The sequence below is a fragment of the Pezoporus flaviventris genome, unplaced genomic scaffold (genome assembly GCF_033815535.1).
Source record: "Pezoporus flaviventris isolate CSIRO_AGI_PZ_B2104156 unplaced genomic scaffold, CSIRO_AGI_Pfla_v1 ptg000016l, whole genome shotgun sequence".
NCBI classification, from domain to species: domain Eukaryota; kingdom Metazoa; phylum Chordata; class Aves; order Psittaciformes; family Psittacidae; genus Pezoporus; species Pezoporus flaviventris.
In genome coordinates, this window is record NW_026892564.1 from 12,146,981 (window position 1) to 12,168,082 (window position 21,102).

At 46.1% G+C, this 21,102-nt stretch overlaps 1 protein-coding gene across 1 annotated transcript; it reads right to left on the bottom strand.

The window, feature by feature from the left end:
• Positions 1–1,451: 1,451 nt before the first annotated feature.
• LOC133270019 (calcium-activated potassium channel subunit beta-4-like) lies at positions 1,452–20,850 on the bottom strand. The gene is made up of 3 exons (XM_061454831.1): positions 20,281–20,850; positions 12,538–12,665; positions 1,452–2,241 (listed from the first exon to the last, which is right to left on the bottom strand). Exons 1-3 carry the CDS (start codon positions 20,617–20,619, stop codon positions 2,073–2,075), a joined length of 636 nt encoding a protein of 211 aa, XP_061310815.1. The 5' UTR covers positions 20,620–20,850; the 3' UTR covers positions 1,452–2,072.
• Between the last annotated feature and the right edge of the window lie 252 nt (positions 20,851–21,102).

Genomic DNA, 21,102 nt, shown 5'->3' on the forward strand with positions numbered 1-21,102 from the left:
GCTTTCATCCAAGATGCTGAGAGCTCACAACCTCTCTTCATCCAGTATATCCAGTGCTATTCCTTTCAGCAGGCTGGGGTGTAGAGTACCTGTATGAACCTAACAACAGGCACCTCCAAAGTGGTGGTGTTTAATGCAGAGAATCTGACATTTTTCATGCATTTTTAATCCACAGAACTGGAGGTGCCTGAACGTGTGCAACCAACACCAGTCAGATCTTTCCTACAGAGTAATTAGCCAAGAAGCATCAAGTTCCTGCCTCCACGAACAGATTTCCTTAACTTCCTTCAAAGGAACAGCTATCCCAGTGTGGACTGTGACCAGAGAACTCTACAAAAGTCATATAGCGAGTAAGCAGGGAAGAGGGGAGCAACCTCCAATCGCCCTGCTGTACTCATCACAGAGCACCACAACGCCACAACATGTACAAGGTTACAAATTAAGAAGCCTTATGGAAATCAATTCTTAAACACACAATATGATTAATCTGAGATGAACATTAGGCAATACAAGCATGTTTGTCGCTGTGCCTTGTGCCTTGTTTGGCACACAGGGTTGCAGGTTTTCAAATCTAGTACTTTCCTCATTCTAAGGAAATACATTTCCTATGTGTTAAAAGCTCAACAAAACACAAAGTATTTAAACATAACACTAAGAATGTTACAGATTAATACCATGAACAGTGTGGTTAGAACTGTGGAACTGTTGACGTAGATTAAAATGCTTTGCCAGTAACCAGATGCTGACAGACTCATTTTCCTGACTGAGCCACATGGCTTTTCTTCTCTGGTGCACACGAACACTGCAAAGCCTGGTCTCAGGGGTGTCCAGCCCTGCAGGGGTGAGGACAAGTGCCACAAAGATACTCTAGTCTCAGCCACTGACTGTGTCATGCAATGGATGTGGTCAGGGAAACTGTCAGAATACAGAAATCTTTGCACTGAGCGAGTGGACTAGGACTGGTACACCCATAATACACAGTGAAGAGCTGGGACAAGCAGGGAAAAGCCACCCAGCAAGATTCCATGCCCAGCCTTGCATTTTCTGGAGCATCCCCTTGGAATGACCCTGCACAAAATAGGTGTCCTTGGCATGGGCAGCTCAGCAGCAAACACCCACAGCCCTACAAAGAGTTGATGTCCTTCTCCAGCCCTCCCTGCAGCCATCCCTGGTGTCTGGTGACATACATCACACCACAGCTCACAGGTTCCCCTCAGCAGGCACTTAGGCACTCCACTATTCGCGTAAGTCAATGGTAAAACCTATTCTTGTAAAACTCCCCCAAATCGCTGCTCCTTACAGCCCGAGAGCATTTGGGTGAAGAGGGTAACTGAGAGGGTCAAATTAAAACTGCAGGGACTGAATACCACTGAGGCAGGAAAATTAGATCCACTATTTAATGACCATTTCCAGCACTTGTTTGATTTTGTAAGTAGTATTTCTGAGAGATTTCTACATATCTTCACAGTGAACAGGCGATGATGGAAGTTTTTTTAGACAGAAGTTAAAGTCTGAATTTTAAATGGAAGTTCTACACAGTGAAAAAAAAACAACAAAATCAGCACAAGGTTATTTTAGTCTTAAAGCTTTTTCAAACAAAACAAAACAAAACTAAGGTTAAAAAAAACCAAACAACCAAACTTTATTATTTTGGAAATACAGTCTATCAGTCTATCATAAAAGATGTTTAATTATTTACTATTAAACAATAGTAAAGATCACTTTGTAGAGATGAAATGAGCATCATCAAGGGCTTTTATAAACTGTCTCTCAATACCGCTAGGAGCTGGGTAGCTGTTGTTCAGGGCTAACAGTGCACAGCGTATTTGGTACAGTGTAGATGTTTTTTTGGTAGAACATATTTATTTACTGCCATAGCAGGAGAAGCAATTAGCTGACGTTTCATGGGGCAGCCTTCCAAGGATAATCCTGAGGCAAGAACAACTCCACTGTCAGATGAGACACTGGAAGGAGGCGCAGCTGGGTGCCCCTGCAGAGACCTGCATATGTGTCAAGCTGCCTCACTTGAGACCCTCTTGAAGGTTTTTCTTCTCCATCAGCAGCCTTGCCACTTACAAGTGCTTCTTCTTTTTTATTGCCTCTGCCCTGACAGCCAAGCTCTTGGCACAGATGGTCAGGACCACTATGAGGACTCCAACCAGGAACGTAACCAGGGGCCAGAGGAAGCAGTGCAAGAGGACAGTCTCATCATGAGTGCGCTTCAGCATCACATCATCTGGCCTGTGAAGAGGAGGAACAGAAGAGGTAGAGAATGTAAATCAACTCAACATCATCAATTCATCATGAGTGGAAAGCATCTGCCATGGAAACAATAAAGATGTTTTATGTGCAACAGTGTTAGAAAATGATTAGGTAGACCGCTTCATTCACTGCTTTCTTTTGCGCATCTATCACCAGCACTCGTGGCAGGCCACGAGGGCTTTCCACTTGCAGTGTTTACAGGATAACAAGTTAATTCAGTTAAATAAATAAATGAATGAATAAATAAAATTTATACTTTATGTCTCCCAGGGATTGTGGTCCTCAGAAAGAGCATGAGAGATGTAATATAAAACTGTGGACTGGAAAACCGCTCCAGCAAAAACATAACACCAGGCAGCAGTTATACATATCTACCTCAAATACCATCAGACATTGTGCAAAGAGTTTAAATTGCAGTTAAAGATTCCCTTTTAGCTTTGAGCACTGATTTGTCCATGGAGCAACATAGAGGCTCCTGACGAAGCCCTGGCTGTGGTTTGGCTCTGGATAGAGAGCCAGTCCTGTCCTCAGCACTGCACTGCTGGCAGCCCAGGCTGGAGTCGGCACAAAACCTACTGTCAGGATGACTCCTGCCCAGCCTCTGGGTGTCAGAGGCTCCCAACTCAGCTCCTTCCAGCAGAGGCTTCTTCAGGAGTAAGCTGTGATTTGGTACTGCAAACACCAGCTCCTCAGTGGGCTTGAGGATGCCCCTACAGGGACACTTTGGGGAGCCACCCCTGAAGATCTGAACGCCCTCCCATGCTTCCAACAACAGCAACTAATACTCAGTCATGGCCGAGTCTGTGATAGAGTTATGCATTTCCAAAGGGAATCAAAGGGAGGATAATAGCAAGGAGGAGGCATCTCAAGAGGTTTGGAAATTCAGCTGTGCCACATGTCTCAGAAACTGGGTGTCCATACGTATCTTCCAAGTCTTGGAAGTTTGCTGGGAATTCTGATGGCAGGTTTTCCTCAGCTCTGTCTCTTTCTGCTTTCCTGCAGTGTAACAGTTATTAAATCAGTCCTGTAGCATTTGCATTTCACCATTGCTTTCCCATCTATAGCCAGAGACATGCAGTCTGCTGGAAAACCATACGCAAAGGAAGGAAACAGAGCTTTCTCTAATTAGGAAAATATGTAAGTCATGGCTTATACTGGTCCTTACTTACATTGAATATTCCCATTCCATGTTGCTTTATCAACACTACCTGACTCTCCTCAGCAACAAACTTAAAATCCTGCAACCCAGGCTCATAAAGCTGGGTCCTGGGAATTAAGTTCTTGTAACGCAGTGGCACATGGGAACAGATACCTGAGCAACAACTGCTGTTTCTCCCCTAGCAGTTTCATCGTGATAGAAAGTAGCACTAAGAAAACATCTCCTGTAGAGGAAACAAGAAGAAATTAATTTTCCTTCACCAAGAAGTTAATTATTGGAGATGCCTGCAAATCTACAGGGGTTTATCCATCCTTAAGGAGTCAAAGGAGCCAGACCACCAGGCTATTCCTGAACCCTGATTTAATCAAACCTGCATTTGCATTTGGAGGTCTCTCCTTCAAAATTGCTGCGTGGAGGTTCCTCTGCACTGTGCCAGCCTGCATGTCCCCAGGGCCAGCAGCACCACGCATCTCTCCTTGTGTAGCAATGAGCACAGTCAGACTCTGATTAAGAGCAGCTCTGCTATATAAAAGTTGAAACTCAGCAACATAAAAAGAGATCAAAAGAAACCGAGGTGTATTCAGTAGTGGAACACATGAAGTCTGTTCAACCCAAACCCTCCAGACACATAATCAGGCACATGTGGAGACCATAAATTGAATTAAATAATATTAACTTTATGGGCACACACTCACCAGCCTATGCCATATAAATGACAGCACCCAAAGAGAAAAAATCCTTTCACAGGAGGTATAGTATTGCTTTCCTCGATTTTACTGTACCATCATCTGTGTATAGCAGAGTGTGAATTGGCAAGGAGGCCATAAGGAGGCAGCTTTCAATCCTTACAGCTCTCAGCTTACAAGTGAAGTTGATTTTTAAATATTCTTTCTAAAGCAGATATTAATCAAAAAGTTCAAAAATAAGGAGCAAAACACAAACTAGAAAAATAGATTCAGCGAAGAGAATTGTGCCTGGGAAGAGCAGGATACCCTTTTGAATGAATCTTAGATATTTTGGAAAACTTCTGTACCAAATGTAGCAGAGACGGATGCCAAACACTCATTACAGGTGCAACTGTAACTCTTGCAAGTTAGTCATTTAAAAGAGTTTCCCTTTTGGAAAAGAATCAAAGACTTACAGAGGCCTTTAATGAAGCCTCAATTGGGATAGTGAATCCTAAGTATCCATTTGGGTTCAGATGGGTATTATTGCTATTCTTAGCTACAGCAAGATACCCTGTGCAATTCCTGCATGGCGGAAGATGTGCAGCAATCTGCTGTCAACTGCTCACAGCGTCTTTTCAGATAATGCATTCAGTCATGACTGGGTCACCCCAAAATACATCACTAAATGACTATTGACACCACATTTAAGACATTAAATGCCCTTTCTTAGTCAAGAGGAGGGAGAAGCACTCCTAGAGGGTGACATGGGACAGGTCAGGGACCCTCTGGGATGCAGCCTCTCTATACCTACTCTAGGTACCAAAAAATGGTGGGACAAATCTCGGCCTTGCTCCTACTTGATTTATCTCTGTGGTTATTCCCAAAGAACTATTGTGCTTTCAGCTGCTCTTTATTTCATCCTACATTAAATTTGCAGAGCAGATAAGCACTGCTGGACTCCAGGAGTGAAAGAGAAAAGTTAATAAAGACAGACACCACTGCCAGCAGACAGACTCCATGCTCCTGGATGGCAACATCTTGGTTATCTGACTGTAACAGCCCATGGAAACTCATCAAGATCAACTTTGGCAGCTTATAACGCCATTCCTTTGCATTTCCATCAGGACCAGCTCATCTTTCCTGCATCTGTTGACCCACACGGAGACATTGCAGGGTGTAGGGGAAAGCAGTGGGGAGTGCTGGAGTGGCAGAAAGATGATGCAGAGAATGAGAGCCTGAGCTCAGTGGTGCCCAGTTGAGGAGCCCTTTCCTGGAGACCCATCACCAGAGCTGACAGCAGTTATGGAGAGTGCTCTGGAAAACACCTTAGAGGGTGTTAATAGCAGCAGGTCCCAATGAGACACAACTTTTATAGCAGAAAGAAATACCTGAAAAGGGATTACTGAAATAGAAAATGTTCTCTATTTTCCTTTACAAGGTAATTCCTTTTAACTCTGCTTTTTGGAGTTGAGACTGCAAACAGCTGCAAATAACAGCTTCTAAAGTGAACAGGGAAAATCAGCCCTGCTGCACACTCACAATGCACTGCACGAGACCCTGAGCCCACCACACCACTGCCATAGCCCAGGACTGGTGCCAGCAGGGAGTGACCTGAGAAGGACCATCCAGGCAGGAGAGCCTGACCAGGGAAAAAGATCCCAGCAGCACATAGCACATGGGTCACACTGGACTTGCAAATCCACAGCGAAAGCAGCCTGAGGAGCAGGGTCCAGGCAGCCAGATGTCCTCTGCAGCAGGAGCACTGCAGCCCCAGCGACCCTGTGGCTCTGCAGGAGATGTGCAGAGGTCACTGCAGGGGTCTCGGGGGTCATCGTGGCACACACGCTGTGTCCTGCAAACAGGATTATCCTCCGAGTTTTCTCTTGCTCTTCGGAAGAAATGGGTAGGGAGACACAAGGGAGTCACTGGTAAGTCCCATGCCAGCAGCCAGGGACTGGCACGGCGGGAACTGTGAGTGAGGGCCTGGCTAAGTACCTGAAGAATAATCATGCTTGTGTTTGTTTCCAGGTGATCTGTGGCAGGCTACAAACCTTTGGTCTGAAAGAAAAGACTGGTGAAAAATTAGGAGGTAGAGGAAGTTAGAATCAGAATTAATCAGAAGAATTAAATAGCGCAAAGTCATCAGTGATAAATTAACAGGTTACCCTGCTGAGGCTGGATTTCACTCCTTCCACCTGTTTCCTATCCTCATGTGATGGCATCTGTTTAGGAGAAGAGTTCCTGAAGATGAATTCATGAATTCTTGGGCAGAGCAGAACTGCCACCATCACTGTGGGAGCCTCCTAAGGAACTGGCAGGGTGCACAGAGCAGCTCTCCTCCAACATCTGAGTCTGCAATGTTTGGGTACATTCCCTAGGACAACTCCGAAGCAATCCTGCAACAAACCCTGCTGAATAAGGAACAAAATCTGCTTGTAGAAAGTACCCAGAGCAGGAGCCAGGACTGCAGAAGCCCTGTTTGGCCCATGGAACACATCCATGCTGCTGGGCAGCTTACTGCAGTTTCCTTCTGGGGGCTGAGCTTGTTAGCAGGGCATGACATCAGCCCTCCTCAGGGACTAGCGAAAACTGGATCTGTTGTGGTACAAAACGCTTTGGCTTTCACTCCTAGGCTCACACAGTGATTAATACAAGAGAGCTGCCCCACAAGTTTTTGAATCAGAAATATGCATACAGAGATACTTGTCTTGCCAAGCACAGATGGAGAGCACCACCAAGAGAGCAAAGTCACTGACAGCAAGCCCTGAGGTTTATGGGGCCTGTCACAGCTACTTCTGAGCCATGAGATAATCATGATGGCTACGCTGTGGGACAAGAGTAGCCAGAGCTAGGCTACGCCAGCGAGGCAGAACCCCAGCATGGTGCTGCACCATGATGGAGGTGATGAGTTCAGAAACCAAACATCCTGTAGGGCCTTCAGAAGAATGAGCCTTTGGTGGTTATCACCTGCCCAAGGAACAGAAGCACACAGCAGCAGGAAAACACTGTGTCTACCTGGGAAAGCTAGATACAGGCCAAAGGAACAGAAACCATTATCAATAGCAGAAGCAAGGAGACCAGGAGCCTGGAAAGGAGCCACAGAGCTGCTGCAGGTACGGCAGGAGTGTCAGAGGAGGCTAACAGGGTTGGGCAGAGAAAACAAGGGGATGGTGGAAGGGGAGAGGAAGAAAGATGTATTTAATAGGGAAGCAGAAAAAAAGAAGAGAAGAAAGAGGGCTGTATTTCCACAGCAAACAGCCCCTTTCCTCAGGAAGGGAAATAAATAGCTGTATGACACCCAAAATACAGAAACATCGCTGTTTGGGTTTGCCCAGCAAGATCAGCATGTATCGAAACTGCAGTTTTGACTTTCTCTTGCTACTTTTGTAGAGGTGACCTGCCAGTTCCCAGAGTCTGAATGTTTGTTGTTTGGCTTGGAAACGCAAAAGGAAAGGTGTCCTTGTTCCCTGAGGAAACCATCTCATGACAAAGACACAGCTTTGCTGGAAGTCCGCACAGCATCTCTCCCATGGTGCTGAGGCAGCGGAGCTGAACCCGGAAGAGGTATATATCATGCCTGGAAATGTGTTTCTTTTCCCAGTGTAAATCAGCAGGGAAATAATAATAAAGATATTTCCTTGTACCTGCAAATATAGCGCATTTAATAAACCCACCTTTGCTCTATGGCATCCATATGATATTTCAGTTCAAAGATGTTGACCAGAGGGGTTGCACATGTTCCCCCTAAGCTCGGTCATGGAGCATCTCTTGTTTCAAGCAATGCTGCTATTCACGTGTCTAGTAAATGCAGAGCCTCTCAAGTGGATGCACCTAAACTCCTAACACCAGTTATCAATGCATAAATCAGTGGCGGGGCAAGAGAGAGACCTACTGGGACAAAAGGGAGAGCAAAACCTGAAAAGTTTCAGGTGCTGCTCAGGCATCGAGACTTGGTTCTGCTGCAAACAGCAATGGCCACTGTGAAGCACAACCCCCACTGCCCCACAGCCCACAGGGTGAAAGAGGAATGAACAAACTAAAAACAACCCTAAGGAAATCTCTACTTTCACTCTGAAAACACGCCTTTACCTTTCATTGAACAGAGATGGCGGGAGGAATTCGTTTTTCCTTGCTAAAAGGTGAAACCAGTACTTATTTTTAGCAGGACTTTGAGCTTAGGGCTGGAGCCTTGTGGGGCTCTGACCAGGGGTAACTGGATTACTTGTTGCATGATGCAACACATCCCTGTTAGGTGCTACCAAGCAGTTCAAACAGACACTGGGTAAAGCAGGCCTTCATCAGAGCCTTCTGAACAATTAGTAAATGTCATGGGAAGAATTGCAGTGCGGGATTACCAAGAAGTCATGCAGGACCAAAATTTACAAGCACATAAACATTCCAGTCATCACTTCTGCACCGTACCATGCGATTTATGAGACACAGAGAAAGCTGACAGAGGCAGGGGACAGGGAAACCTTACAAATATTGTTTGTATTCAAACAATCTGGATTTAAAGATGTTTTCAATCTGCACACACTTATTTTTCCCAGAATTATTCACATCCTTTCACTATGACAAGCACTCATCAGTATTTTTTCCCCTATTGTTGCAAGACGCAGAGATCCTCAGCTGGAACAGCTGCACATGGAGGCAGAGCTACATCTTACTAACAGTAAATTCCTTTCCCTCTCAGCCCTGAGCACTGCTCTACAGGTTATACAGTAAAAGAAAGGATAGGAAATAGCAACACCCTCTTCTGATTGGAGGGAATTAATTTGGGAAACTTTGTGAAGTACTGGAACACACTGAGATTTCTGTTCCATCATTTATGAATGAGAAACCCTATTACCAGAGCACCTTTGGCTTCTGCAGACAATTATTCACAGATAAATGGCCTGCAGGGTATCCCAACACTATACAGGTGGGCATTAATCACCAGACAGTGCTTGCTTTTCAGATCTCAGGTGGATTTGTATACAGCATCCTGCAGCAAACACAGGGAAGTATAAAGCATGGCTGGCTCATCTGCTGCACCACAGCAAAGGAACCACAGAATGTACTTGCTATAATGGATGAATCCAGTGCTAAAAAGCAATAATGCCACGTAAATGAGCCACTAATAAGACCTGACTTATGTTGCTCTGCATGTCTCTGCATGTCTCTGCATGGCATGGACTGAAGGGTCTGAGGTGATGGAGATCTTGGGTTTTCTATTTTTGTTCTTGTTGTTGCTGTCAATGACACCTGGAATGTGAAGAAATGAAGTGACAGGGTCTCTCCCATCCCATACATTTCCACAGGCCTCCCACTTCAGGGCATGCAGCTGTGACCCTTCTCTGCAGGTGTTCATGACTACAGACCCCCTGGAACATGGTGTGAGATCCAGAACACTGAAGCACTAGAGCTTGATGCCTTCTCAAACCTTTGGCAACAACCTGAGAACTTAATCTGAATGTGTCACTTATTTTGTGCTCTGAAACACTGGGGGTTGGTTTCTTCTGGGCAGGGCTCCCTTCAGACTGGAGTATCATCATGTCAACAGACAGGCACCTTCACTAGAGCTCTGGAAAAGTGACTTTGTCATGCAGCTTGCACCACGTGGCCCAAAGCTAGCCAGAAGAGAGTGGGACCATAAAGGTAATTGTCTCTGGTGGCAAAGCAAAACCTCACTTTTCAGTAAAATGCTGAGCTCCAAGCTAAGCTGTGCTTTGGCTCTCTAAGATCAACGTCAGACAGCTCGTTATGTTGGGCATCTCTGTGTTAACTGAGAATGACTGAAATTGCAAAGTCTGCTTCTCACCCTTTTTGTATAACTTTGAACCATACAAATGGCATCACTTGTTCTTTTCAAAGCAGCCTGTTGAAATGTGCCCCACCAAACTGAAGGGAGGTCTTGCCTAACTGTGCCCTCCTCATGCAGCAACAATTCTGAGAGTGATGCTAATTTCAGTTCAATGAAGAGGAGACGATGCTCAGTTGTTGATATTTACCTAGAATTTTACTCTTGTTTTTCAAAAGGGAGTATTAATATTGCAAATCCTATTTACTCTAAGGAACCCACCACTATATTCCATATGTTTTATACAGACTAACACAGAGAATTAGCTCATCCACACAGTTAAAAAAATACTGACAGGAAATACACACACTTTATTACGAAGTGAACAGGTTTTCCCCTCAGTTTGTATGGTTTTGATTTCTTCATAAGTTATTTAGTCATTGTAACTCTAAAAGTATACTTAAGCAAGCACATTCCTAGTCAGCGAAACTTATCTTTTAAAGTTCATTCCCATCTCCAGAAGAAAATAAATGGTGTTCACATTTCAGCTTAGACTATCTTCAAGTATCTCTGGCAGCAAGCCTCTCTTCTGCTGTAAATAAATTGTTGTATGAACAGCAAAAGGCAGTGTTTCAGGGCAGACATTGCATTTGGCAAGAACATTTAACAGTAATAGGATACAGCAACTATAAGGAAAAAACTCTGTCTGAGTGCTGCACAATTCCTCAGTGCCAACCTACATAAATGGCAGACCCTAGGTACTGTGCAGCCTCAGAACAATTTTGCTTCTGCTTCATCTACAGATGTGATGTGAGAACCAGCTTCCATAGCTCTGGACACCGACCACCTAGGTGCCTGCACCTGAGCAGATCACCCTAAGCTCCTTTACAGGAGAGAAATAAACATCTCTGGGCATCTGACCCCCATTAGGCATTTATTTTTGGCTAAGATGAAAGGCTGTGGTTTCTCCCCACTGACTGTAAGAGATAATTTGCACAGCACCTTGTCCTACCACCTCAGGTGAATCCTGGCCATGATGTCTTCTGCAGAAGCTCCCATGTTTCTGACTATCCTGCTCACTCAGTCTCAGCTGGTGAACTAGCAGCACCTCTCTGTCTAGAGATGCCAAAACAGTCATTCGGTGGCTGCTGCTTAGCAGATGCAAGCATTGGCACATTGTGAACCAAAACAGCTCCCAAGAAGGTCCTTTCCAGGCCTGATGTCACTGCACAGGGAGCCCTAACTTTTAACCTCTGCATTCTGTAGGCAGTGCTTCTTTCCCCACTGTAAGAAATAACTTGGCTTTGCTACCAAAGTATTGGTGGTTTCCCTCTGCAAAAAGTTAACCAGGGACAGCAGACTGTCAGCCTGAGCATGCCAACCAGGTCTACCGTCTCTCGGGGGTGGGGGGAGTGGGAGGGGATGGGGATGGGGGACGGGACACAACAAACAAAGCCAGCCTAGGGCAAATCTGAAGCCCCCAAGGCACGCAGGAGGCCACCCGCGGGAGAGTTGGGAATCTCTCCACCTGCCGCCCTGCTCCAGCTCTCCAGCTCCTCCAAAGTCCTAGCACACACTGGCACCCACTTGCCTCCCGGGTGCCTTAATAAACTTCAATATCTGATGCCAACACTCCCACACTGAGCCCTGAATTGCACCTGCAAGCCCCAAGCTATTCCCACCTAGGTCTGCCTCATCTGTTTAACATCCAAGGGCTGGTGGAGTAGGACCAGCCTCTTCCTTTAGTCCCTGATGTGGCAGATACTTATATGAGTTCTTAGCAACCAAGAACAGCCACCCCAGCTCTCAAAATTATTCATTTTGATCAAACTAAGCACATGTCATATGCCTCCAGAATTGGAGTCTAAACCCCGTAAAACCCTGGCTGATTTGGAGATCTTAAATATTTTTCACCTCCCTGTCTACATGGACCTATCATTCCAGTCACTGCTGTTCTCCCAAGTGCTCCCAGCAAGCCTGCACACTGTGGTAACCTTCTATTCCCCAACACATCATTGTCAGAAAGAGATAGGCAAAAAGATTCCCTCCCCCTCCTCTTCCCACTGAAAGAAGGAAACAACACCTTATACTTGTGTAAGTCACAGTAACATCAGTAGTAAAAGTAAGAATTGCAACAGAAGATGAGATGTTTTAAGTTACAAGTTTCTACTCTGCAAGCATGTGTGAAAACTGGCAGTTCTGTGAATGTTTATTACACGTATCTGACTAATTAATCCTCTGTGAACACAATCCCTGGGTTGCTTTGTACTGTTTACTGATCTCCCCTTTTCTTCCAGCCCCTCATGAACACAGTAGGATTTCTCTTCCATGGAGGGAAGAAATATCAATATCCAAACCAGAAATTTGCCACGTAAGTGTTAAAAGCCAAGATTTTGCCTTAAGATTACATGTTCTTAAGGAAAACTTTCCTCAGAATTTCATGTTTTTACTTTGAGTAGAAAAACTGTTTTCCACTTTCTCTGTAGCTTTTCATCAATAGAGTCGTCTTGTGAAGCTCTGCACTAAACTCTGTTTGATAAACCACATGACTCTATGGCTGTGTATGTTTATATATATGCATACATTTATATGTATTTTCAAACGGAACCAGTGGACAGCTGTTAAACAGATGTGTAAGCACTTCTGCTATGCAAATGTAGATTACTCACCTCAAGTGCTGGTTAAAGTAGCATGTAAATGGTTGTGAACCCACTTTCTTCTTCCAGTATTTCTGCTTGTATGTGACATTCTCAGAGTTCTCCTGATCGTCTCTTGTGCAGGGAGGGATGTATGAACACTGCCAACACACGTTGCAGAACAGAGTTACTTCTGCATTCAGAAACAGAGGACATCACTCTCTCTGCATTTTCCTCACAATAACAGTGTGACTGAAATGAGCAAAGAGTAAATTCAATGTTCAATGAAACAAAAAAGAAAAGTTAGTTGTTGAACTTTACTTCAATTGCTAGTTACTCCCTGAAGGTACTGGAAAAGAATATGCCACCATTCAGAAACGAAATAAAGGCTTTATCCTCTTTTGTTCCATTATCAAACCAACCTGCCACGTAACACCTTGGGGGTTTGTGTGGTGAATGGAAAAATGATCATTTAATTTTGACGTATTCCTAGTCAGCACATGGATTAGATTTGAATTGCTTCCTAGCTTCAGTGAGGCACATAATTGCAAGGTTTTTTTACCACCATGCTAATAACCAAAATATTCCAGCAGGCTTTCCCATATGATGGAATATCTGATATGTGGCTGACATCCACTGACAAAAGACAAGTATTCTTGCGCTGTTACAACATGGGGAAACAAGCAGAAAAAGTTCAAAGCTCCACTTCAGCAGAAAGGATCAGCAGATTCAACAAGGGTTGAGCGTGCAGCTGAGCTATATCTCCAGATCTCACCCTCAGACATCTGCTTCAAAGCCCAAAGAGATCAAGGGGGGTTCCTGCCCCAGCTTGGTGCACTTGGGGCTGGGTTTTCAGAGACTCCACTCTGGGTCACACACAATGCACACACCTTGTTTCCATGTCACGTCTTTGACACATCACCCTCCCTCCTAGCCACAGGGAATTAAACAAGAAAAAACAACCCACTGAATCCGGTGTTGGTAGTTGCAGGATCTCACTGCACAACCCCTCCTATTTTTCCCAAGCATTGGTACAGGAGAGCATTACAGGAGATGTTGAACAAAAATGAGTAACAAGGCTAAACTGGTCCTTGGAAATCATCAAGGCTTTTCACCCTGGAGGACACAGGGACAGCAAGACTCCAGGTGCACACATAGATCTTTTAATTCCTTTAAAACTGGGAGCTGCAAGCAGAAAACGTGTCTGTGAAGGTAGCTGAGAAGTCTCTTAAGTAGGATGAGGAAGCAGGAGGTGCAGGGGAAGCCCCTAAAGGGATCTCCACATATGATCACAACATGAGTTTCTTCATAGTACCCTGAAGGCAGTAACAGCAAGTAGAGAGATACTTTAACCTGAAAATAAACATGACTCACTGTGCCTGCTAGTGCTTCCTCTCCCTCTCCATCTAGTGAGGTATCACAGGGGCCTACCGTGTCCCACGCTGCATGCTGTACCCAAGCTGTACAGACCTACAAGTCCATCTACACCATACAACAACTAGAATCTTCACCATTCCAGGGGAAGGGGAGAAATACCAGGATCTTACCGGCCTGATCATGTAAAACCTGACCACTTCTGTCAGCACTTACAATGCTGCCAATAGCTTCCATGCTTCAGACTAAAAGAATTCACAAGGTCCTGCTTGTGGCTTCCAAGGTGAAATTTCACATACAAGGGCCCCTGTTTTCACAGAGGCCCACATTGCATGTTGCCATGGCACAATGCTCCCTTTAGATCCCCATTCAGATGACCCTGAACAAGGATTGTCCCACTGCTGATCACAAAGGACAGAAATGAGCAGCAACACCACTCTGCTCCAGGAACCACAACACAGGATTTTTCACATGCAGTTGTTTCTATCTTCAATAATATTCCTTAGCTGGCAGTGGTTTTAGTTTGGTTGTGTACTTTGGAAGCATCAACCACACTCCTCTTTCCTCCATGCTCCCAGTGCACAAACACATCTATGCAGCAGCTGCATAGAGTCAACAGATTCTGCACGCTTCCCTCTCTCCTCTCAAATGTTTCTTCCTCGTGGCTGAGCCTATTCATCCTCTTCTATGAAAGTGTGACCACCCCACCTCTCCTCTGCTGGCCAAACTTTCTCTGTGTACTTCAGAGACCTTCCACCTCCCTCAAATTGGGGACAACAGTGAATAAGCTCTCTGCAACTAAAACTTCATAACACTCTTTGCACAAGTAATTCCAATGACAGCTAACAGAAACCATGTTGGATTCATTTCCTTCTGTTCCTCTTTATCTTCATGTGGAAAACACAAAGGAGACATCCAGGGGCTTGCCTTAAAACGATGGGTCCTCCTTGCTTGCGCCTGTTGAAGATTAACAGTCTTGCAGAGGAGAAGTGGTCCCTGCTCAAGGTGAAACCTTCATTACATGAATCCCAAGGGTCACCCTCAAACATCTTCTTGACTTGATGAAGGATTCGAGCCATAGTGAATACCCAAGGTCCAACTCCATTGTGCTGCACAAGCACTGGAGTTTGTTTTCTTCCCCAGGAGGCCAGCACAGTTCCCACCAACCATTTTGGCCCTTTCTGATCCACATGGGTAGTGGGCCTGTCTTTTCTCAGCCGCCCAAGCACGCTTCTTGGGGACTTTGCTTGACCAACTGTATCACCCTCCAAAAAACCTGGCAACTTTTGCTGCCATGAGCTGGTGGGTGAACCTGAAACAACCTCCCGCTTCGGCAACAAGCAGTTTCTGAAAGGTTAATTCTGCAGTCCTCCCTCATGAGACACAGCATGAAATCCTGCCATCAAAACGTGAATAAATGCCAAGTGTTTGAAAGCAAGCTGGGATGGCTTGTGCTCAATCGCAGTTCATGCATCAGCATCCATTTTCAGTTTAAGTGTTCCACCCTGTATTCCTTTGATTTATTTTTTTCCCCCTTGAACAAGTTACAATGAAGTTGGAGAACAGCTCTAGAGATCAGACATTCAGAATAAATCTAATGGAGCCGAGGTCTTTTCAGCAGACCTATTGGCTCACGGTGCTGTAATCTCACCTCCTACGCTATGTCATAGCAACGATAAAATTATTATGTAATTCAAATACAGTCTCAATTACACAGCTCAAAATCGTTATCAGGTTAACAATATTCTCCCTTCAATCAGAGCCAGTGTTTGGATAGAGGAGTCAGGATGTAATTCAGCAAAAACGTCAGCGAGTAACTAATATACCTTTGCACTGAGGTTTTGTAAGATCTGTATCTGTGTTTGCGGCTGGATGCCGCCACACCAGTGTCTTTGCAGATGCCTAGGAAGAGTCCTGGTCCTTCTGAACCCTTCATCAGAGCAGATATTCTTCCATATCATAGAGAAGAGATGGAGGCATGAACTCTTGACCATGGTTTAGCTTCCAGGTTGCATCTCATGCTTCTCAAAGCAATTCAATCACATTTTTTATGAAAAAGAAGTCAGACTTGGTAGGCTCCGAGGGAAGCTACCTCAGTCCTGGAAGACACTGTCGGAAGACAAGACCAAGAATGTCCCAAACGCAAATGCATGTAAGAGCCCAAAGCAGAAGCAAGTCAGCCCATCAGAAGACAAAGCGGTTGCACTAAGAAGAAAGTCTTCAGCCTCAGCTTCTCCTAGCTTTGTGTGTGAGCATCTCTGCATGTTCCTGGGTTATCTTCATGGCCTGTAAGGGAACTAGTGCTGCCAGAACCATCCCACCATAGCAGAAGTTGAGCAGGGGGACTCGCTCCGTAAGTATAAAAAAACATCTCCTCCAGCGGACTGTACCAAGGGAGCTGGAGCTGAGCACCACAGCTGGTTTTCACCTGCATCCATCAGCGCAGGAAAACCCACCAGGAGTGATCAGAGGCTCAAGGCAGAGAGAGGCACCCCAAGCAAAACAGGAGGGTGGTGGGACTTACGGGGTTTACCTAAAAAACTGCTAGGCAGCATCTGCAGTGTTTGCCTGTCAAGGGCACCGGCCGAAACACGGAGCTGGTGCTTCACCAGACCCTCACGAAATTGCTGTAGGCAAATGTTGTAGCTGGGCATATTTTGCTATTAAACCTCCTTCATCATGGGTCATACTTAGGAGAATCCAAAACCCCAAACAAACCAGTTCTATTTACAAGTGCACAGAAGCAGTAACAGTACATCACCTTGTCAGGGTGAACAGATACAGAAAGAAGTGCGGCGGGAGCAGGCACAGATGTGGAGCACAGACAAGGAGCCGCAGCTGGCTGCTCTGCTGGCTGCACAGACAAGGAGCAGAGCTGGCTGCTCTGCTCCCGTGCCCAGGGATGGAGACAGGGAGAACTGGGTCCTGCTGCACAGCTGCTAAGATCAGGCTCACCAGTCACTGCCTAAAAGTTTCTCAACAGAACAGTGTGCAGGTTCTTCCAGCCGTACACTTAACTTCATGCGCAGAAAGGGGAAAGTCTAAAGAGCCAGAGAACAGATATTTTGAGAAGCTGATGTACCCCCCTGTTATTTTACCCAGCCAAACCTGTAGCCTGATCCTTGCACTGGTTGTGTGTGCTGCCAAGGGATTTGATGGCCAGAATGATAGTGACAAATTGACTTTGGTATTAATCCCCCTTAAGCCTTATCTCAGAGATTATTATTGCTATGAAGGCAGCTGAAGAAAGGCACCGTCACTCTGCTGAAATTTCTTCTTCTGAGACGACAAGGAAAAAGAAAAGAATTCCTCAAATCACTGATACTGGATACAAATGTAATCATGCCTGCTGCTTCATACATACATTTCTGGATTAACTCTGACCCAGCTATATATAATCCTTTAAGAGCTAAAATGAATCCTGGGCTGTACAATGATGTGATTAGGAAGCAAGCAAGAAAAATAGTTAATTTCTTTTTCCTAGGAGCTAGACCTCGCTGGAACAGCCAGATCTGAGCTGCCAATGCGGTTATGCATCAGCCCACTGCTGCAGAAAGTATGAGAATTTGAGTCCAGCACACTGGGGACTTCTGGAGCAGAGTTTAGCTGCCAACTGATTCAGTATTGTGTGTTGTAAGGAGCCTGAGCTATGCTTTTCCTGTGCTATTGATTTACAAGGAGAAATTGCTACCCACAAAGAGAAGCAGCTGAGCAGTGTAAAATTTGAACACTGTTCAAAACAAAATTGGTCTTTTTCTTCAGTTCCAGTTAGTTGGAGCTGATCAGCGTGCTGTATGTCTAATTGCATGAACAAGCAAGTGTGATGCAAGAAGGCGATGGACACAGGAAGGGTTAAATGGCTCCCCTTCAGTGTCCATTCATAAATACAGACTGGATCCCAAGCATTAAATCCAGCAGATTCCTACTCTGTTGCTATGACTGACCTATTTCAGGATAAAATTCTGAGAGCTTTTAAGGACGGTGTGACTTCAGGACAAAAATTAAAAGGAGAATCATCTCCACAGACATTAAGTGAGGGAAAAAAAAGAGAAAACCAAAGCAGCAGCTATGCATGCTTCATTCCCTTAAAAGGGTATGTTTTCCTAATGAGACCTAAATAACTTCTTTTTATTCTATACTGGGTTTACATAAGCTTCTTAAGGTAAGGAAAAAAATTGGAGCGCACTCTTTTTCCGTGTTGTTTTCCACTTAGTTAAATTCAATTACTACCAGAGAATGCGGTTACATCAAAAAATGCATCCTTTCTGCTTGGTCTCATCTAGTAAATCAGATTTAATCCTCAGCAATCAATATCCCAGCGTAAACAACCAACACCTAGAGATGCAAGGTACTAGCTAGACCTTGGATTTGTAAGAGCGTGCAAGTGCAACTCACTGCCAACACACAGCCCTATGTTTATTAATTGTTAAATAAAATATAGGCTTCTGAGTGACATTTGCGGGCATGGCTTGAACCTCTAGGTGCCTCTCTGCAGAAACTGCAATCCAGCCCTGGGAAAGGCACAATCCTCCTCTTCCCACCAGACTTCCAGGAAGGCAGGAGAAGTAAAACCAAACCAAAACTCCCTGACTACTCAGAGAGACATGGCGGTCAGAGCCCAGTTTGGATGCCTGTGCTGACACTAAGGATCTGCAGGAGCTGTGAGCCCAGGTGTGCTGGTGGCACTGCTTACTTCCCATCTCCCATTAAAAGGGTGGCTTTTCTCCCACATTTCACCACCTACCTGCTGCCTGCCTGGAGACTGAGAGAATTAGAGGGAAGTACTGGTGCTGGGGCAGCTCATGATGCGTGTTTCCATAACCACAACTCGCTCTGTGGAGCCTGGCAGCAGCACCCCCAGGGAAAGGTGAAGTTCGTAAAGCTCTCACACAGGCTGATTCATCCACTTTGCTACCAGGCACCATCCAACTTCACTGCTCACCACTTCGGAACGGTGTCAACAATTCAACCCAAATCCTGTCACACTTCTCATCCTGCTTCTCACTCTCTTGATTTTTGCCCCGACCACCCTTCCAAGCCCATAAGCTGCCAAGGGGCAAAAAGCAACCCGTGAACCCCAAGTCTGCAACTTAATCCAAGAGACGGATCCACACTGGTGTAACTGTGACTGTGGAGATGTGAGGCAATGCGTCCCAAACCAGACATGGAAGTCTGCTGCCCAGTCTCTGCGCGAAGACCCCTGTATCATGCTCATCATGGCTCTTGGCACTGCGCTATAGCCATATCTCGGTTGAAGAGATGAAATTTCCTTTTCCAACACACTCCTGGTTTCAGCTTCTTTCAGGAGGTGGATTCTGCCACAGGTTTTATTTTCTGGAAACTACTAAACTAAACACACCCCGCTCAGGCAGCATGCTGGCAAAGTGAGCTGTACCGAGCATGAAAAGTAGAAAGCAGAATAACTGCCTGTAAAGACAGAAAAATCACAAGTCACACGTTGCCTTCAGACTACCCTAGTTTGCTGGAAGATGCAACCTTAAAGACGCTTCCGTTCGGTCCGTTTTCATGTGAGTGACGGAGAAGTTTAAGAATCAAAACAGCACCGAGGAAACTTCTGTTCCAGCACAGCCACTCCCCAGCGCCCCATCTGCAGCTGCTCCATTACAATTCCAGCTGGAAATTGTAATGGAGCGGCTCTGGGAAGCCCCTCACCCTGTGGGACACCCAGAGCCACAGCACCAGGCGCTGCTCGGGCAGACCTCCCAGTCAGCAGCAACAGTTTCTCCCTGGTTTCGCACCAGCATCCCAGCGGAGTGCGCTCAGGGAGACTGTGGGCCGGGGCGGCGCCGCTCCCGTGGCTGAAAGGGAGAGCTGGGTCTGGGTCTGCCTGGGGAAATAGATACATAGATATACAAATATCTATACTGATATAGATAGATATCAATATATATATATATAGTTATAGATATAAATAGATACAGATAGATAGTTACACACATATATTTATATAAAGATATGTATATATAAAAATATATATGCATAGTTACATATAGAGATAGAGGTATAGACGCTATACACATCGTGTATAGTGATAGCGCATGCATAGACACTATGAGTGCATACATAGACACTCTACATATGTACACACACCACCACATATATATACATGCATACTATGTATAGTGTGTCTTCATATATAAATATATGTACTTCTTGCTAAGTAACAGCACAAGGGCATTTACGGGGGATGCCGTGACTTCATCTATCCCCCCATCAGAGAAAAACCCGCACCCGAACGGAGAGCTGTTGGAGGGGACCCTAGGGCAAGACGGGCACAAGGGGCAGTGACGGGGCAGTGAAGGGCGAAGGGGGCAGGATTCGCCCCCCGGGACGCACCCCTATAACCCCCCGTACCCCTCATTTTGGGAGCGCGGGTCTCACCTTGGGGTTGGTGCGGAGCTGCCGCTCGTCCTCATGAAGCAGGGCGGGCGCTGGGGAGCGGGAGGTGCGGACCAGGACCTGCAGGCAGGGGTACCGAGCCGTGCCGCGGCAGGCGGCCCCGCAGGAGAAGGTGCAGGAGAAGCGCTCACCGAGCTGCCGCACCGCCAGCACCGTGCAGTTGGCGGAGCCGCCGCCGCCCCGCTCCTGCAGCGCCGGGCGCAGCCAGCAGCACCCCAAGCCCAGCAGGGACAGCAAGCCGGCTGCGATGAGGAGGAATCCCAGCCGCATGCTCTTGTCCTCCGCCTCCGTGTACTTGTAAACCACACGGCTCCTCGCCATCGTCCCGTTGCCGCTGGCATCCGCCGCCGGGCAGCCGCTGCCATCGGCTAAAGCTCCCGCCGCTCCCCGCCTCCATCCCCGCCTCCTGCAAGGATGAGGAACCCACGGGGGGTGGCTGTGCGTGCAATCACCAGGAGAAAAACACACCCAAAACTCCCTAGATCCATAAATAAAACCCTAATGTAAACCCGCTTGACCTAATTCAGGACCCTCCGGGGGTGGAAGGGACAGATTGCAATGGGATTAAGCTGGCATGAAGATTTGATGTGGTTCGGATTAATACCGGTTACTGTGTAAAGTGCAGTATCTAGAGAGGGGTGGGCAATACCTAGAGGGGGGAGGACGGGTGAGGAGGAGGGGCCGAAACACACCCTAAGGCACATTTCGGCTCCCGCCCTCCCCCCCCCCCCCCCCCCCCGCCAAGCCAACATCCCCACGTAAGGTGGTTGTAGCATCCTGGCGTGTAAATCCAGTTGAATAAAA